Source organism: Bison bison, unplaced genomic scaffold (genome assembly GCF_000754665.1).
Source record: "Bison bison bison isolate TAMUID 2011002044 unplaced genomic scaffold, Bison_UMD1.0 scf7180017864183, whole genome shotgun sequence".
In the NCBI taxonomy this organism is placed as follows: Eukaryota; Metazoa; Chordata; class Mammalia; order Artiodactyla; family Bovidae; genus Bison; species Bison bison.
In genome coordinates this window covers 4,091,900-4,107,008 of record NW_011494755.1, presented here as the reverse complement: position 1 = coordinate 4,107,008, position 15,109 = coordinate 4,091,900, and the positions used below count along the sequence as shown (strand labels likewise).

At 41.1% G+C, this 15,109-nt stretch overlaps 1 protein-coding gene across 1 annotated transcript in view; it reads left to right on the top strand.

The window, feature by feature from the left end:
* The window catches only part of KLF4 (Kruppel-like factor 4 (gut)), a 4,915-nt gene extending 2,472 nt beyond the window's left edge, over positions 1–2,443 (top strand). The window contains exons 5-7 of the mRNA XM_010843619.1: positions 1–138; positions 238–402; positions 1,358–2,443. Of these exons, the coding sequence (XP_010841921.1) occupies positions 1–138; positions 238–402; positions 1,358–1,533 (479 nt within the window). The 3' untranslated portion in view covers positions 1,534–2,443. The remainder of the gene's footprint in view (positions 139–237; positions 403–1,357) is intronic.
* Positions 2,444–15,109: the final 12,666 nt, after the last annotated feature.

Sequence of the window (15,109 nt, the reverse complement as noted above, 5' to 3'; positions counted from 1 at the left end):
CCGAGGAACTGCTGAGCAGCCCAGACTGTCATCCTGCCCTGCCGCTCCCCCCGGGCTTCCATCCCCACCCCGGGCCCAACTACCCTCCCTTCCTGCCCGACCAGATGCAGCCGCAGGTCCCACCGCTCCATTACCAAGGTCAGTCCCGGGGATTCATAGCTGGGGCTGGGGAGCCCTGCGTGTGCCCACCGTCCGGGGCACACAGGATGACGCTGACCCCACCTTCTTCACCCCTAGAGCTCATGCCACCCGGTTCCTGCATGCCGGAGGAGCCCAAACCAAAGAGGGGAAGACGGTCGTGGCCCCGGAAAAGGACGGCCACTCACACTTGTGATTATGCAGGCTGCGGCAAAACCTACACGAAGAGTTCTCATCTCAAGGCACACCTGCGCACCCACACAGGTAGGAGGACGGGAAGCCGTGGAGGTGGGGGGAGCGGCTGGGGTCCAGCCTCAACACTCCTCAGGGCCTCCCTTGGGATGTGGGGTGCAGTCTATCTCCTCCATCTCCTGGATCACAGGAGAGAACAGCAAACTGGCGCCTACTATTTTGCCCAGGAGCCTTTTGCTGGGCGGATGGTATCAGTGCTTGAAAGTGCAGTTTTGTTAGGCCTTTGAAAGGCAGGGAGATTCCAGGCTGCAGGTGGGCCTCTTCTAGCCTGAGCAAAGTATTGCCCTTGTAATCAAGAAATTATGCCTTGCTGTGCAAAGTCATGATAAGTTTTTTAAGCAGTTCTGTATTCTCCACTATTTTTATTGGTTGTTCCCTTCCCGGGGTTCACCCCTCCCCCTCTCTAGTTCTAACAATTAGGTTTTATTCAAATCTCAAGGACTTAATGGTTAGGCTTGCTGAGATTCTGATTTAAGATTGTCACCACAGAGAATCTGTGTAAGTAGGCACAGAAGGTCACTAAAGTATAGCTTTCGTTAATAATATTGGTACAGGAAAAGTAGTAGTCTCCTGTCACTTTTTAGAACCAGTTGTAGTGGGATAGGATATTATTGCTTCGTTTGGGTTAGGAGAGACACACTAACAGTCATAATTTCTAAATTCGTTTCCTGCCCCATCTTTGCTCAAAAGAATGAAAACGTTAGTCCAACAGAAGTATAGTTTTAAGTGGTTTTTGTGTTTTCTGCGATTATCTAATTTCTCTTAAAAAAAAGAGCAAAAAAAAAAAAAAAACCCCGTAAAATTCCTGTTTATGATCTGAAATGTAATACAGCCTTGAGAAGGTATAAAGACATTTCCTGGATCCTTTCGGAATGGGGTACTTGAGTTGGTTTGATGTCTGGCCTCCAAGTTCTTAAAATTTCATCCTTCAGGAATAGCTTCCAACAAGTTTATTTTCCTTTTCTAGGTGAGAAACCTTACCACTGTGACTGGGATGGTTGTGGGTGGAAGTTTGCCCGCTCAGATGAACTGACCAGGCACTACCGCAAACACACCGGGCACCGCCCCTTCCAGTGCCAGAAGTGCGACCGGGCATTCTCGAGGTCGGACCACCTCGCCTTACACATGAAGAGGCACTTTTAAACCCCCAAACAGTGGATGTGACCCACACTGCCAGAAGAGAATTCAGTATTTTTTACCTTTCACACTCTCTTCCCGGTGAGGGAAGGAACCCAGCTGGAAAGCACTACAATCATGGTCAAGTTCCCAACAAGTCAACTTGTGAATGGATAATCAGGAGACACAAGGAAACCAAAAGACAAACTCAAGGAAAAAAACAAACAGATGGGGTCTGTGACTGGATCTTCTATCATTCCAATTCTAAATCCAACTTGAATATATATATTCCTGGACTTACAAAACGCCAAGGGGGTGACTGGAAGTTGTGGATATCAGGGTATAAATTAGATCTGAGAGTTGGGGGGGAGGGAAGACCAGAACCCCTTGAGAATTGTTTTGATGCAATATAAGCCTAAAGATCACCTTGTATTCTGTTTGCCTTCTAAAAGCCATTATGACGATCTTAGAAGAAGAGGAATAAATTCAGGTACAGAAAATGGTGTTTAATAGCCTAAACGATGGTGCTTGGTAAGTCTTGGTTCTAAAGGTACCAAATGAGGCCAAAGTTCTCAAACTGCTGCATACTTTGACAAGGAAAATCTATTTTTGTCTTCCGATCTACATTTATGACCTAAGTCAGGTAAATACACCTGGTTTACTTTAATCTTTTTATGCAGACAGTCTGTTATGCACTGTGGTTTCAGATGTGCAATAATTTGTACAATGGTTTATTCCCAAGTATGCCTTAAGCAGAACAAATGTTTTTTTCTATATAGTTCCTTGCCTTAATAAATATGTAATATAAATTTAAGCAAACTTCTATTTTGTATATTTGTAAACTACAAAGTAAAAAAATGAACATTTTGTGGAGTTTGTATTTTGCATACTCAAGGTGAGAATTAAGTTTTAAATAAACCTATAATATTTTATCTGAGCATTGTTTTTGTTTTGCGTTGTTTTTCCCTGGGAAAAGCACATAACAGAAACTTCAGTTTAAACCCAGTGGGTAAGGCACAGGAAAAGCACCCCCAAAAAGCCGACTTTATCTCAACAGATTAAAAGAAGACTTTTAAAAGACTACTTAGCTTTACAATGAGTACTGTCTAATGTTGTGGGGTGAAAGCTCTGAGGATTTATGATCATAGAATTAAACTTACCTAGTTCAGGTTTCTCTTTCAAATGTTCGTTAAAAGATACAGGAAAGCAGTTTCCCTACCTGACTGAACTTCAGGTAGAAACAGCTCAGTCATTCAGCTTGCTCAGTTTACTATGAGAGTAGTCATTAAACATACATGTTTCAGTTTCACATTTTTGAAGATCTTTATGGTTTGGTCTTTAAAATCAAATGAAAATTTAAGTCTCTCCCAGGCCAGGCCTTGCGCTCAGAACAATCTGTATAACAAAAGAACCTCCCCACAGCGGACAATATCAAGAACAGTTCCACAGTGCCCTCATGAGGATTAAAGGATTCACTTAGGTTTTGTGTGTAACAGATATATTACTTTTAGAGCACCAAAAGAGGATAGAACCAAAGTTTCTAGCAAATTTTTAAAACTTCATCAGTCCTCAGATAAGCCAGCCCCATTGTTTCAGTCCATTGAAACAAAAGAGGCAAAAACGACTCAGTCACAAAACCAAGGGTAATGTAAATTTGAGTACGTTTTAAACCGTGTTTTTGTAAGTTGGTAGCATATTTCTTGAATTATTAAAGCTTAAAGCTTTTTTTACGGTGGATACCCAAGAATCTGAAGTTCGTTTGTGGCTGTCACAGAATGGAAAAAAGCATTTGTGACTCCTGTTGACATTATGTATTTGTAATGGTGATGTGGGTGACTAATTAACATTGTCAAGCGGACAGAAGCTGACTGGCATTTTCTTTAGACTGCTTATTACCTGTCCATTATAGCTGGTGTTCAGAGGTGTGTTGGCACTGTGGGTACATTTTATAAATGGAATGAAAAACAGAAATTCGTAAGAGGCTCATGGTGGATCAACACAAAGTATTTTCCTTGGCTTTTAAGAGTCCAGCATGGCTGGAAAACGTGGCATGTGTCTTAGCTTAAAAGAAAACAGGTGCATCAATAGGATGGAATTTTATGTGGCCAAGAACATATTCAAAGCATATTTAATGACATGGAAAAATGCTCACGGTATGTTAAGTGGAAAAAGCAGGATACAAGATTATAAACAATGATTCCAATTGTGTAAGTTCAAATGTGTGCATTGAAGGAGAAGAAACAAAATTAAGAGTAAAGATCGGAGGGAAACATCAAGATACTAATACTGGTTTTCTTGGGTTAAATTTTTTAGTTTCCAGCTATTCCAAAATAAGTACCTATTTTAAATGGAGAAACTTTTTAAAAAAGGGTATAGGTGCAACTATTTAGGCTTTATTTTTAAAAGAGCAATTAAAGTTATTTAAACAGAAAGTCTATATTCTGTTACCCTTTTCTTTGTATTAAATTATGGTTCCTGCTCTTGGAATCCACCGCTCTCTTATACAGAGGTTTCTGGCACGTAGTTTGTGTATGAAAAGTGTTTGTCAAAAGCTTGTTTTACCATTTTCCTGTTTACTAAGAGCCTATCATCTCAGGTAGAAGAAACACCATAAAATACCAAGACGTATTAAATGTGTTTAAATTTTCTTATGTCAAAGGGAGGAAATACTGCATTAACTTTTTCTAACCTGAAGAAGAAAGCTTCGGTATCTAAAGTGAGATTTTCTGAAAATGTAACAGGACAAAAGTATTCAAGATGCACGAATAGCTTAACTATTGACTTTAGTGCCTCTCAGTTCCGAGCTCCTAGGTGTACTGTCATTACTGCGTTACAGAGCCGTTTATACTGTATAATAAAGAGTACCCAATAATTGAGATGCCTGCTTATTACATTTTCCTCATGACATTTAATTTTATATGTCCTAGATTTTAACTTGTGTGTGCGCGCACACACACACACACAGGATTAACAATAGTGTTTCCTACACATCAACAGACTTTCAGTCTCTTCCCTTCCAACAAAATGCCTCTTCCAGCAAAATAATTCTTTGAATCTGAGAACCTGTTTGACTCCTACAATCTTGTTTGGGTTTGTTAAAACAGGAAACCTCACTATCTCAAGCAGGACAATCGGGGATTAATCCTTTCCTTTAAAAACTGTCCCCGGTTTTTAGAAATCAGCAAAGTTGTTTCAGATTTGGAGAGTCACAATTTTTACATATAATTTTTTTTTACATATGAGGAAGTTGAAGTGAGACAGTCTTTAAGCCATGGAAGCGTCTGCAGGGAAAATATTAAAACAAGCATTAGTGGGACCCATTGTACTTTGATCTATGGGAATATCTAAATTTAGCAGCCTATGTAGCCACCTGTTCTATTATATGTTCTGGCTTCTGAAGCTCCATTCAGCATAATACCGCACACTCAGAAGTGAATTCATGGTCCTTATTCTCTTTCTCCCCACCTTCACCTTTCTCCCTGTCTTGTAAAACACACAGACGCCATCCAGACCTACCCAAACCTTTTTTGTGTATTTATCATTTTGTCCTTGTACTTATTATTATATATTAGCCTTTTATGTGTTTTATTTCCTCGTCTTTCCTAAGCACATTTTACACATTATTGTATAGTGACATGTTTTTACAGCACTAAGCTGAAACTATTTCTGCTTCTTAAAAGTTTAGGAAACTCATTCACTGTTCACATGCAGAGCACTCAGTAATATTTCATACAAAACTACCAAGAATTGTCTACATAACGAATGCTGTGGAATATATCACGGAATGTTCTATATTCCGTGAAAATGCAAAGATAGTACTGTTCGAATTGGAATGCTTTTGATTGCATTTGATTGTATAATATCTTTATTTTCCCCCACATTAAGTGAAACTAAAACGCAAGTTGAGAACAGACACCCTTTGGAAAGCTTTAACTTAGACCAAAAAAATAAATTTTAAGTAAATTTCTCACCATCTCCTAAAAAAACTAATAAATTCTTAAATCCTTCTGAAGTACCTAGGGGTTCAAAGCCCTGGTCACAGTCAAAATGCAAAGGAAACCATCTGCTAAAATGTTAGCATAAACACATAAAATCTTTCAGGCTGCCCTCTCAGCTACCATAGGCAGCTGCCTTAGTTTTGGGGGAGGTAGGGCATGGTGTAGGAATATCAGTCAAGTTGCTTCTCTGGAAACACAAACATCCGGAACCCATCTTTCTAATTGTTTTCCCCGATGCCTGTGCTATAATATCACTTTTTCGAATTGTTTCAGTCTTCTCAACACCCTAAATGAGTCAGCATGTTGCAACGCGTCCTCCCAAATGTCATTCGCCACTTGTTCTTAAAGGAAAAGGAGGAAATAAATAGAATTCTAATTTAGTAACAACGACAGGAAATAAATTCACACTTCTAGAATCCCTCTGACATTTGGGTATGCCTACTAGAACATTTCTCATTGATACAACACAATAATTATTGTGTTCCAAAGTATGAGGGCCATGTGCCATCTTTTTTTTTTCCTTTCCACGTGTATGTTACATGTTATCATCTAAACAGAAAAAGAAAGGAGAAAAAGCTGTTTATGGAGAGACAGATCAATAGATGGGTGGATGAAGCTGCAGGTAGAGATTGGACAATTATCTAAAATTAAATAGGGAAGAGTCAAGGATGTCCAGTCCAAGGTATCTGAGGCTGAGAGGTTGAGTGGGGTTACAACACCTGTCGCAGCTATAATATTTGCATCTGTACTCTCGGGTACTCGATCAACATATTACTAAATGGTGACCAGATTATCAAGGCACAAAGCAAATGCACTCACACCCTCTACCTGCATTGTTGTTGTTTAGTCACTAAATCATGTCCAACTCTTTGCAGCCTCATGGACTGTTACCCGCTGGGTTCCTCTGTCCATGGGATTTCTCAGGCAAGAATACTGGAGTGGGTTGCCATTTCCCTCTCCAGGGAGATTGAACTTGCATCTCCTGCATTGGCAGGTGTATTCTTTACCACTGAGCCACCAGGGAAGTCCAACTCTACCTGCATGACCTCTTAAAAAAGCTAAAATGGATAAGCCACTTTACGGGGAAATTGAAGGAACTCTAGATACACTTGCTGAAAGCCAACAAGAAGCGTGAATTTGTGAAAACCATAAGCAGAGTCTCTTTGTCATGACACATGGAAGGAATTTTTCAGTAAAGACAAGCATACCCCTTTTCTGATCCTGGTCACTTTTGCTGATATATATAGTCACCTCTTATTTCTGCACAACTGTCTGAGTTGTCTGAAGCATTTACATGCTCCATCACCTCAAAAAATCCTTAGAACAAAAGGTAGGGGTGGGATTTCCCTCTCTCATCCCCATTTTATGGACGAAGAAACCAAGGTTTCCTTTACAGGTTAGTGTTTTGTTTTTGTTTCTCATTCTTGCTGACATGCTCAAAGCATTTCTCTTCTAATGCTTTTGTCCTCAATCTGCTGGGCTGGTAGGGCTACAGGCAAAATGGATACACCCCAATTCAGAAGGATTTACTAACATCCCGTTTCTTCCAATAAACCTGTTTAGGAGTCAAAAGCCCCAGACTTTCTGTCTCCCAGTTAACATGAGACTGCCTTTGTCAAGGTAGACAAGATGGGGAAGTTTCCTGCAGAAGTTTCTGGAGCTGATCACTCTGCCACGAATATGATTTACACTTTTAGTGTGAGGTGGAAGAACAGCACCTGTCTGTCTCAGCACACAGTTTTCCCAGTCAAATAGATCTGGTCAAGCCCCTTCTCTACTCATTACCTTCCCAATGTCCCTAGGACCTAGTGGGTAAAGATTTAAATTGTGGCCCCCCACTACTTGTCAAGCTTCATCTCCTTAAGTGTCCAATCATACTGTAAGTGTACCAGCCAGGCAAAACTACTCTGGACCCCTCAGTGCATGATGTTTCAGCCTTTGAGCCTTTGCTGGCAGACCCTGGCCTCTGCTGCTTCTCAAAAGACCCATATTCCCCTGACAAGCACTCATGTATCCTTCATAGGTAATTCTTAAAAAGCCCTCCCACCCCTTCACTCTAGATCTTTCCTTAAAATCATTTCTTTATAGGTCACAAAATTTTATACATACCACTAAATATAAAATAGATAACCAACAAGACCCTCTCTATATCACTTTTTATTTCTATCTTATAAAAACCTGTAACGGAAAAGAATCTATAAAAAGAAAAAAAACTATATATATATATATATATATTTGAGTCATGAGTCATTTGTTGTATATCTGAAACTAACACAGCATTGTAAATCATCTATATTTCAATAAAAACTTAAAAAAAAAATATTTTATGGGCTTGGCTCCCCCAGCAGACATGAGCTCCTGAAGGGCACTGGAAGCTTTCCTTATGTGCCCTTGAATACCTGTAGTTACTGGATTTCATTGAATACAACTAATCATTTATTGATTATTTAGCCCCAAATCCTGGCATTTCTTTTTAAAGGACTCCTCCTTGCTGGGTGTTTTTGAGTATTGATTCTGTAAAGAATGTTGTTCATGGCTGGATGGGAGAGGGGTGGTGTTGATGTGTATTAGGGGAGGCAGATGGGTTCCGGTGACCCGCGGGAAGTAGTTAGGAGACTATTGGGCATGGCCTTCAGGAAGCCAGAATTTGGGGAAAGGAAGTATTTTTTTCTTCCCTTGGGATACCCATTGTGCCTCCTCTCAAGGGTGAAAATATAAGTAAGTGAACTGTGAACGACAAGCAAACACTTTAAAAGCTTTAAGAAGCTACTTTCCATTCTAGGATCCTGGATGGGCCAGTCTGCCCAAATAAGGGAGGATCACCTATTCTTCAAGTTTGTTGTTCTTCAAGCTTGAGACTCTCCTTGCTGCCTGGATGACAGTAATTTTCTTACTTCTGAACATGTCTAAACTGTTCTAGAAAACTGACTCTAGAAAACAGTGCATAGAATTGACAAATGTTCCTCCCTGCCTTTGAGGCATTGTTACTACCTCGCAGAGGAATGAATAACAGACTGTAAGCACTGAAAGCTATAAAACTACACAGGCGGTCTGAGCACAAAAGGGTCTTCAAGACCCTTCAACTCAAGGAGAGAACTGAGGCCAGGATAAAAGACTGGAACTTGCCCAAGGTCACATCAAGTGGGGATCTGAACACTGTTGAGGACCTAGGTCTCACTGAAAAAGCCAAGAGCTGATGGCTCCAGCCTGAGAACCCAAGGGAACAGTAGAGGAGGATGCAGATTTTTTTTTTTTTTTACAATACATACATCATTTTTTTAAAAGGTAAGTTCTAAATTCAATGTGATATTGTGCTCTGATGTCCCAAAATTGTTTCATTATTCTCTGTTGTGCTTCTATAGTATTGCGTTACCAGCTAAGATGGGGACTATTCATTCACCACCATGCTCCTCACTGGAGAACATAGGAACCATTTCCTAAAAGTATAAAAATATAATTCTGACTTGTTCTGCTTTCTGTTTCCATGCAACTTCATTCAAACATATATAATCTGTTCAACACCTACCTTACCAGCAACCGTGCAAAAAGCAATGGAACCAAAAATGAATCAGTACATATAAATGTGCATGTCTACAGATATTTTTTCCTAATGCAATTGCTCTATCCACAATGTAACCCAGTAAAAATTGTTTACCTTCCTTGGCAAAGTGATTGGATAGTTAGTTCTTTGAAAGACTTAACTACGTTGACTACAACCCACATGAGCCATTTTCTCCCTACAATTTTCTTGATTGCTTATTATTTTAGATACCTCCAACTTGTTTATCAGGCACATGTTAAAGCATGTTGAAACGCGTTATTCAGGTTCAGCATGAAGGATTTGGCATTATTCAACAAAATATCATAAACTTCTGTTGAAATGAATGATTCCAGCAACGTGGAGCTTCATCTGCAAATCCAGGTACCTTCTGTCTCTAAAGTTTGGAGACTGTGTATCTAGACCAGGGGAACAACCTGATTTTGCTCTAAGCACAATGAATTTTATGATTATGCAGCATAACTGACTTCATAGGTTCTTTTGGTGCCTGGTGCCAAAGCTCGTAGAAACAGGGGAGGCTTTGCCTAAGGGATCCTTTGCATTAAAGACTTTGTTAGGCAAAGCCAGCCTGGCATGGGAGTCTGATTTGCAATTTGCGTCTTTGTAAAAGGATTAGAAGATCCCTATTGTTTAATGTTTGGATCTCAATTTGCATTTGGAAGCACATGACCTCTTCTAGGTTTAGAGTTTTTTATTTTCATTTTCTTGTTCTGATATACAATCAATACTGCCTGTGAAAAAAACTGATAATACGGCACAGACAAATGTTTGCACTGATTAAGTAAGATCAGTTTTCTCTACGAATGGTGGAGTCTACTCAGGCTCCAGCAATACTGAGCCAGTGATCTATTTAGCAACTGATAAATAACTCATAGGAATAGGTACGCACACATTTTCATTTATTATTTCCTTAATTAGAATGTGTGGCACTCTGGGCTTTTTAAAAAAATCTTTCTAAAGCACTACAGACGGCTGATGAGGCAGTATATCTACAAAAAGAACAGAAAGGAAAAAAAAAAATCCTCTGACCACCTCAGGACCTATTTGAACACTTCCGTCCAATGTCCTCCTTTATAAAGAAAGGTTTGAGAAAAATTATTGTAGGTTTGCGATAACAAAATTCTCAGCTGTACGTGATATTTAACTACCTGTCCTTTGGTAAACAATTTTTAACTAACATTTGCTTTGACAATGTTCCCAGATTGGCCACACAGAACTTGGAACAGAAATTGCGTGAGGAGGAACAATTTCTTAGATGCTAGGTTTAGGAGACATGGTTTATTTGTTTGTTTGTTTTCTTTTTAACTCTTTGGTTTCTCCATCCTTGGTCTTTGCCATTGACCACAAGAAAACATTTCTTGCATGTTTGGAGGAAGGTCCTGGGAACCTGGAGTTGCTGGTTGAGCGAGCTGGAGGTAGATGGAAAGCATTCACGTTCACGGAGTACCCATGGTATGCCAAGGACTTGGCTAGATGTTTACTGTTTTATGATTATGCCCATTTTGTAGTAGAGAAGACCAAGGCCCAGAGGAGGCAAGTGACTCACCCAAGGTCACATAGCTGTGATGGGAAGTTAGATCTACCTGATTCCTAAGCTGAGGCTTTTTCTGCCACATCACACCACCTCCCAGGTCAACTCAAGCTAACTTCACTTGGAGGTTTTTCTGTTCCTCACCTCCGTGGAATATGTTAGTTTTTAAAACTAAACAGGGGTTAATTTGGTGTACAGGAAGCTCTAAGGACAAGACTAACCTAATCTACTCTTCTTTCTAATAGACACAAGTAATCTTATCTGTCATTCCATTAAAAATACACCACATTCTTCTGTGCTCCAGTTTGGATAATGACTCAAGAAAAGGCAGTCCGTTTCTGCATCGCAGCACCCGCACAGCTTCTATAAAATCATCAAAAGTAAGTAAGCCATGCTTTTTTCCTGGGTATTTCATTCACTGATTCCAAAAGTACTTGACACATGTATTCAATCTGTTAGAATAAAGACTAGCATTTGACAGTTAGGCCAGTTGGAGGCTAGCCTAAGAGAGTGTCTTGTGCGGAAGATCATACACTCCAAGGCCCCCCCCTGAATGGAGAATGCCCAACAGGAAGTCAGCCAAAAGGAGTGGCACGCTGGAGGGTTGTACTTTGAGCCCACATTTCTCAGCCACGTCCCATGGGAAACACTCTCACCGCCATCTTCCAAAATGCTCTGCTAACATTCTCCTAATGCTCCCAATATCTGAAGATAATCCCTTTTCCCCTAACCGGGATCTCAACCTAAAATAGACCTGGGTCTGTGCCTCGGGGCATGGACGGATGACTCATAGAGCCATTTCTGATCTCGGAAGCAGGGGAGGCTCTGCAGAGCACGGGAGCACAGTCTGGGAGCTGGTTAATACTTAAGGAACACATGGCCGACAGAGCCAGAGGGAGTTCCAAGAAACATGTCACCTGAAGAAGCGGAGCCCCCACCTGAAGAAGCTAAGGCCCCCAAGTTTCCACATTTAACGCTGCTGTAGAATCTCATTCCCGTCTAGGACTGTTTAGACCCTCATCCTCAGTCTACATCAGGCCATTGACTGACCTGCTCGGCAAAACCCAGAGGTCCCTGAACTTTAAGCGTAGGTGGCAAATGGGCAGATTTTTAATATGAGAGCATGATTCAGCATTAGCAGCAGCAGAAAGAAGAAGAGTCCCTCCTAAAAAAATGTACTGATGGAACTTCCCTGGAGGTCGAGTGGTTAATATCGTGCTTCCACTGAAGGAGGCACAGGTTCCACCCCTGATTGGGGAACTAAGATTTCACATGCCGTAAGATTTCACATGCGGCACAGTCTAAATAAATAAATAAACAAATAGATATTTCAAAATTTTTAAAAATTCTTAAAAACTTAAAACGGGCTGATTTGGCACGTGTCCTACAGTTGAGTTTGGTTTTGTTTTATTTTTCTCCTTTAGCTCATTCTTATTATCTGAGCTAGATTTGCATCCAAATCTTTCTGTCCAGCAGCACAATGTAGGTTAAGGAAGTCCTAGGGCAACTTAGGCTTCCCGGGTGGTACGGGGTAAAGAATCCGCCTGCCAATGCAGGAGATGCTAGTAGGGAAGAGCCTCTGGAGGAGGAAATGCCAACTCACTCCAGTATTCTTGCTTGGGAAATCTCATGAACAGAGTAGCCTGGTGGGCTACAGTCCATGAGGTCGCAAAAGAGGCAGACACAACTTAGTGACTAAACAACACAAAAACATTTATTAAGGTTTACTACATGCCCTCCTCATACTCAGTATTTGACATGTATTTTTCTCATTTGGTCTCCTCAATAACCCTTATTAGGCAGACATAATTATTCATCTCATTTTAAGGATGAGGGCTCTGAGGCCAAGAAAGTTTAGGGAACTTGCCTAGAATCACAAAACCAGTGAGGAGTGAAGCTGGAATTAAACTTGATTCCACCCAGTCCCAAGTTCTCAAGCCATATGCTCTTTAGATACAGAAGAATGTTCAGGAGAAGTTAGCTGGAGGGGGAGACACCTATACAGTACAATCCAACTTGATAAAAATATATCTACATTTATGTGTTTTGGGATATATTTGCATTGGGAAAGTTCTAGAAGGACCACTCAAATGTCAATTACTTGGAGCAACTTTCCCTGGCCGAGGGGAGAACCCTCCCACTCTGTCCCTGGTATTTTTTATCTTTTATTGTGCTGGATTTTTCCACAGGGCACCATTAGCTGAGGTGTATCATATACTAGATACATGTATTGTCTAGCTCCCCTGTAGAAGGAGGGGTAACAATGCCTAACAAATTGCTTGGCATGCAGTAAATGCTTAATAAATATTTGTTGACTGGAGCAAATGTACTAAACCCTTAATGTTGATTTTTTTTCCCCTCTCTCTTGCTGTCAAACAAAAACAATTTATATTCTTCTTCTTTTTTTTTTAATTTAGATTCTTGATCTTAGATGATTTTCTTTTTTTTTTTTTCCATGTTTCCTCCGAAATTCTATAAGGAAAAAAGGAAAAGAACATATGTATCTCTGTGACTGATTCATGTTGATGTTTGTTAGAAAGCAACACAATATCATAAAGCAATTATCTTTCAATTAAAAATAATTTTTTTTTAAAAGATAAAGAAGCTGTTTCCACATAAGGACAAGAACCTAGATCGGTTTACTTGAAGATGCAAAAGTATCTCCTCCATGCAGGACATACACCTTAAGAACAGAAAGTTCCTAGAAGAGGAAACCATTGGAAATCCACTTAGGTTAACTTGCCTTGAGTCAAAAAAGGCTCATTAATGTTTCAACTGCTAATCCATTTAGTGTCCTATTCACCCTGATGACTTCTAGGAGCATCCCTCTGGTGGTTTTAGAAAGATAACCCTTCCAATCACTAGGCTCAATTGAGCAACAGGGAAGGACAATAGACTGCAGAGGAAGGGGCTGATTGAAGTGTTTGGGATGAATGGAAGACTGCCTATCAGGACAGAAAATGAAAGGAACATCTGAAATGAGCTGATATGAGTTGAGCAGGTTTTATCCCAATAATAAACTCTCCTTTCTCCTCTCAAAAGGATTAGGGAGTGTCTTGTCTTCAAGTCCCATGGCCTTGATCTTCTTTTGTACTGTTCAATTCACTTTAAAACCAGCGGTGGTTATTTGTTTAATTTTTCTTTTTTTCCATTCCCAGCCATGTTCTTCTGAAGGAGGACTTTTACCCCATCAGCAGCTTCAAGATCCATCGACAAGTCAGGAGCACAGTATCCCTGAATTCCAGGCAGAGGAGGGGGCTGCTTTGGCTCACTTCCTTCCTCCTTCCCCAAACAGAATCCAGCTCCTATATAAAATTCATAAATTCTTGGCAGGAAAGAAATCCTCCCATTGGAAGGAACAGATGTTCTACGAGTAACTTTTGCCATCATAACTCTATTCCTAATATCATACTTTTAAAGTGTGGGGGGATGTTAACTTTTTTTTTTTTTTTAATGTCAACATGTTCTGGGCAGCTTTTCCATCTCCATCTGTGGCATACACATCACCAACCCTCCCACCACCCTTTTTTAAATTTCCAGAGACTAGTTGGAAATTGGAAAGATAGTAAAAAGTGAAAGTGGAAAATTCAATTCAAGAAGTATGCTAATGTATAAACTAATGCAAAGTAACATGATATTTCCCTCCCAGTTGTAAATCTCAGAAACATTCTTTTCCTTGTCCTCTTAGAACTTGGAGGGGTCTGCAAGACCTTTAACAGGCAGAATGACCAATTAAATTCAGGGGTGATTACTGGTAACAGAATTCCTTGAGAGTTACCTATTCATAACATTCCCCTTCTAAAGAAAGCCTCAATTGGTGCTTCAAATTCAAGAGGCTACCAGGCCATTTTCACTTAGTTATCACCTCGTTAAACTGCCCACCTTAAATGCCCGTATCCCAGGTGACCGCGGAGAAGGGTCAAGGTCAGTGGATGCCTCTTACCTCGCCTGGATATAACTTTGGAAAGCATGACCTCGCCTCTGTGGGGTTCCCTCGCCCAGGTACAGTGATGCCCACTTGCAGCTGCTTTGGCGAGGGCCAGAGCGCCTGCTGGCTGTGGCCTGGCCTCAAATACTCCTGAACACGTTTCGGTTCAAAGTCAGAATTCGGTGAGCAAGCTGGGTGGGGAGTGAAATCTTCAGGGCAGAGGGAGAGAAAGGTGACAGCTTGGGCGGGGTGGGAAGCAGCGGCCCGACATTCAAATGCGCCGGGGATACTCCCGGAGTCCCAGCTCTTGGTCTGGGTTTCCCCTCCTCCGTCTGATCGGAGCCAGTGGAGTCCAAATCCCCCGAAGCCCAGCGGGGCCCGTGCCGAGCCTGCCGCGCCTACCCCGGAAGACGCGGTTCCTGAAACTTTTCTGTGCCCAAGTGGAGGTGTAAGTGAGAGCGTGCAGGGCGCGGGGGGTTGTCTCTGGGGCCCGGATCGGCGTTCTCTGCATCCCGGCGGGAAGGTTGGTCTGTGCTTAGGGGCCGGGAGGTAGCGGGGGCCAAGGCTGGGGCGAGAGCGGCGCACCG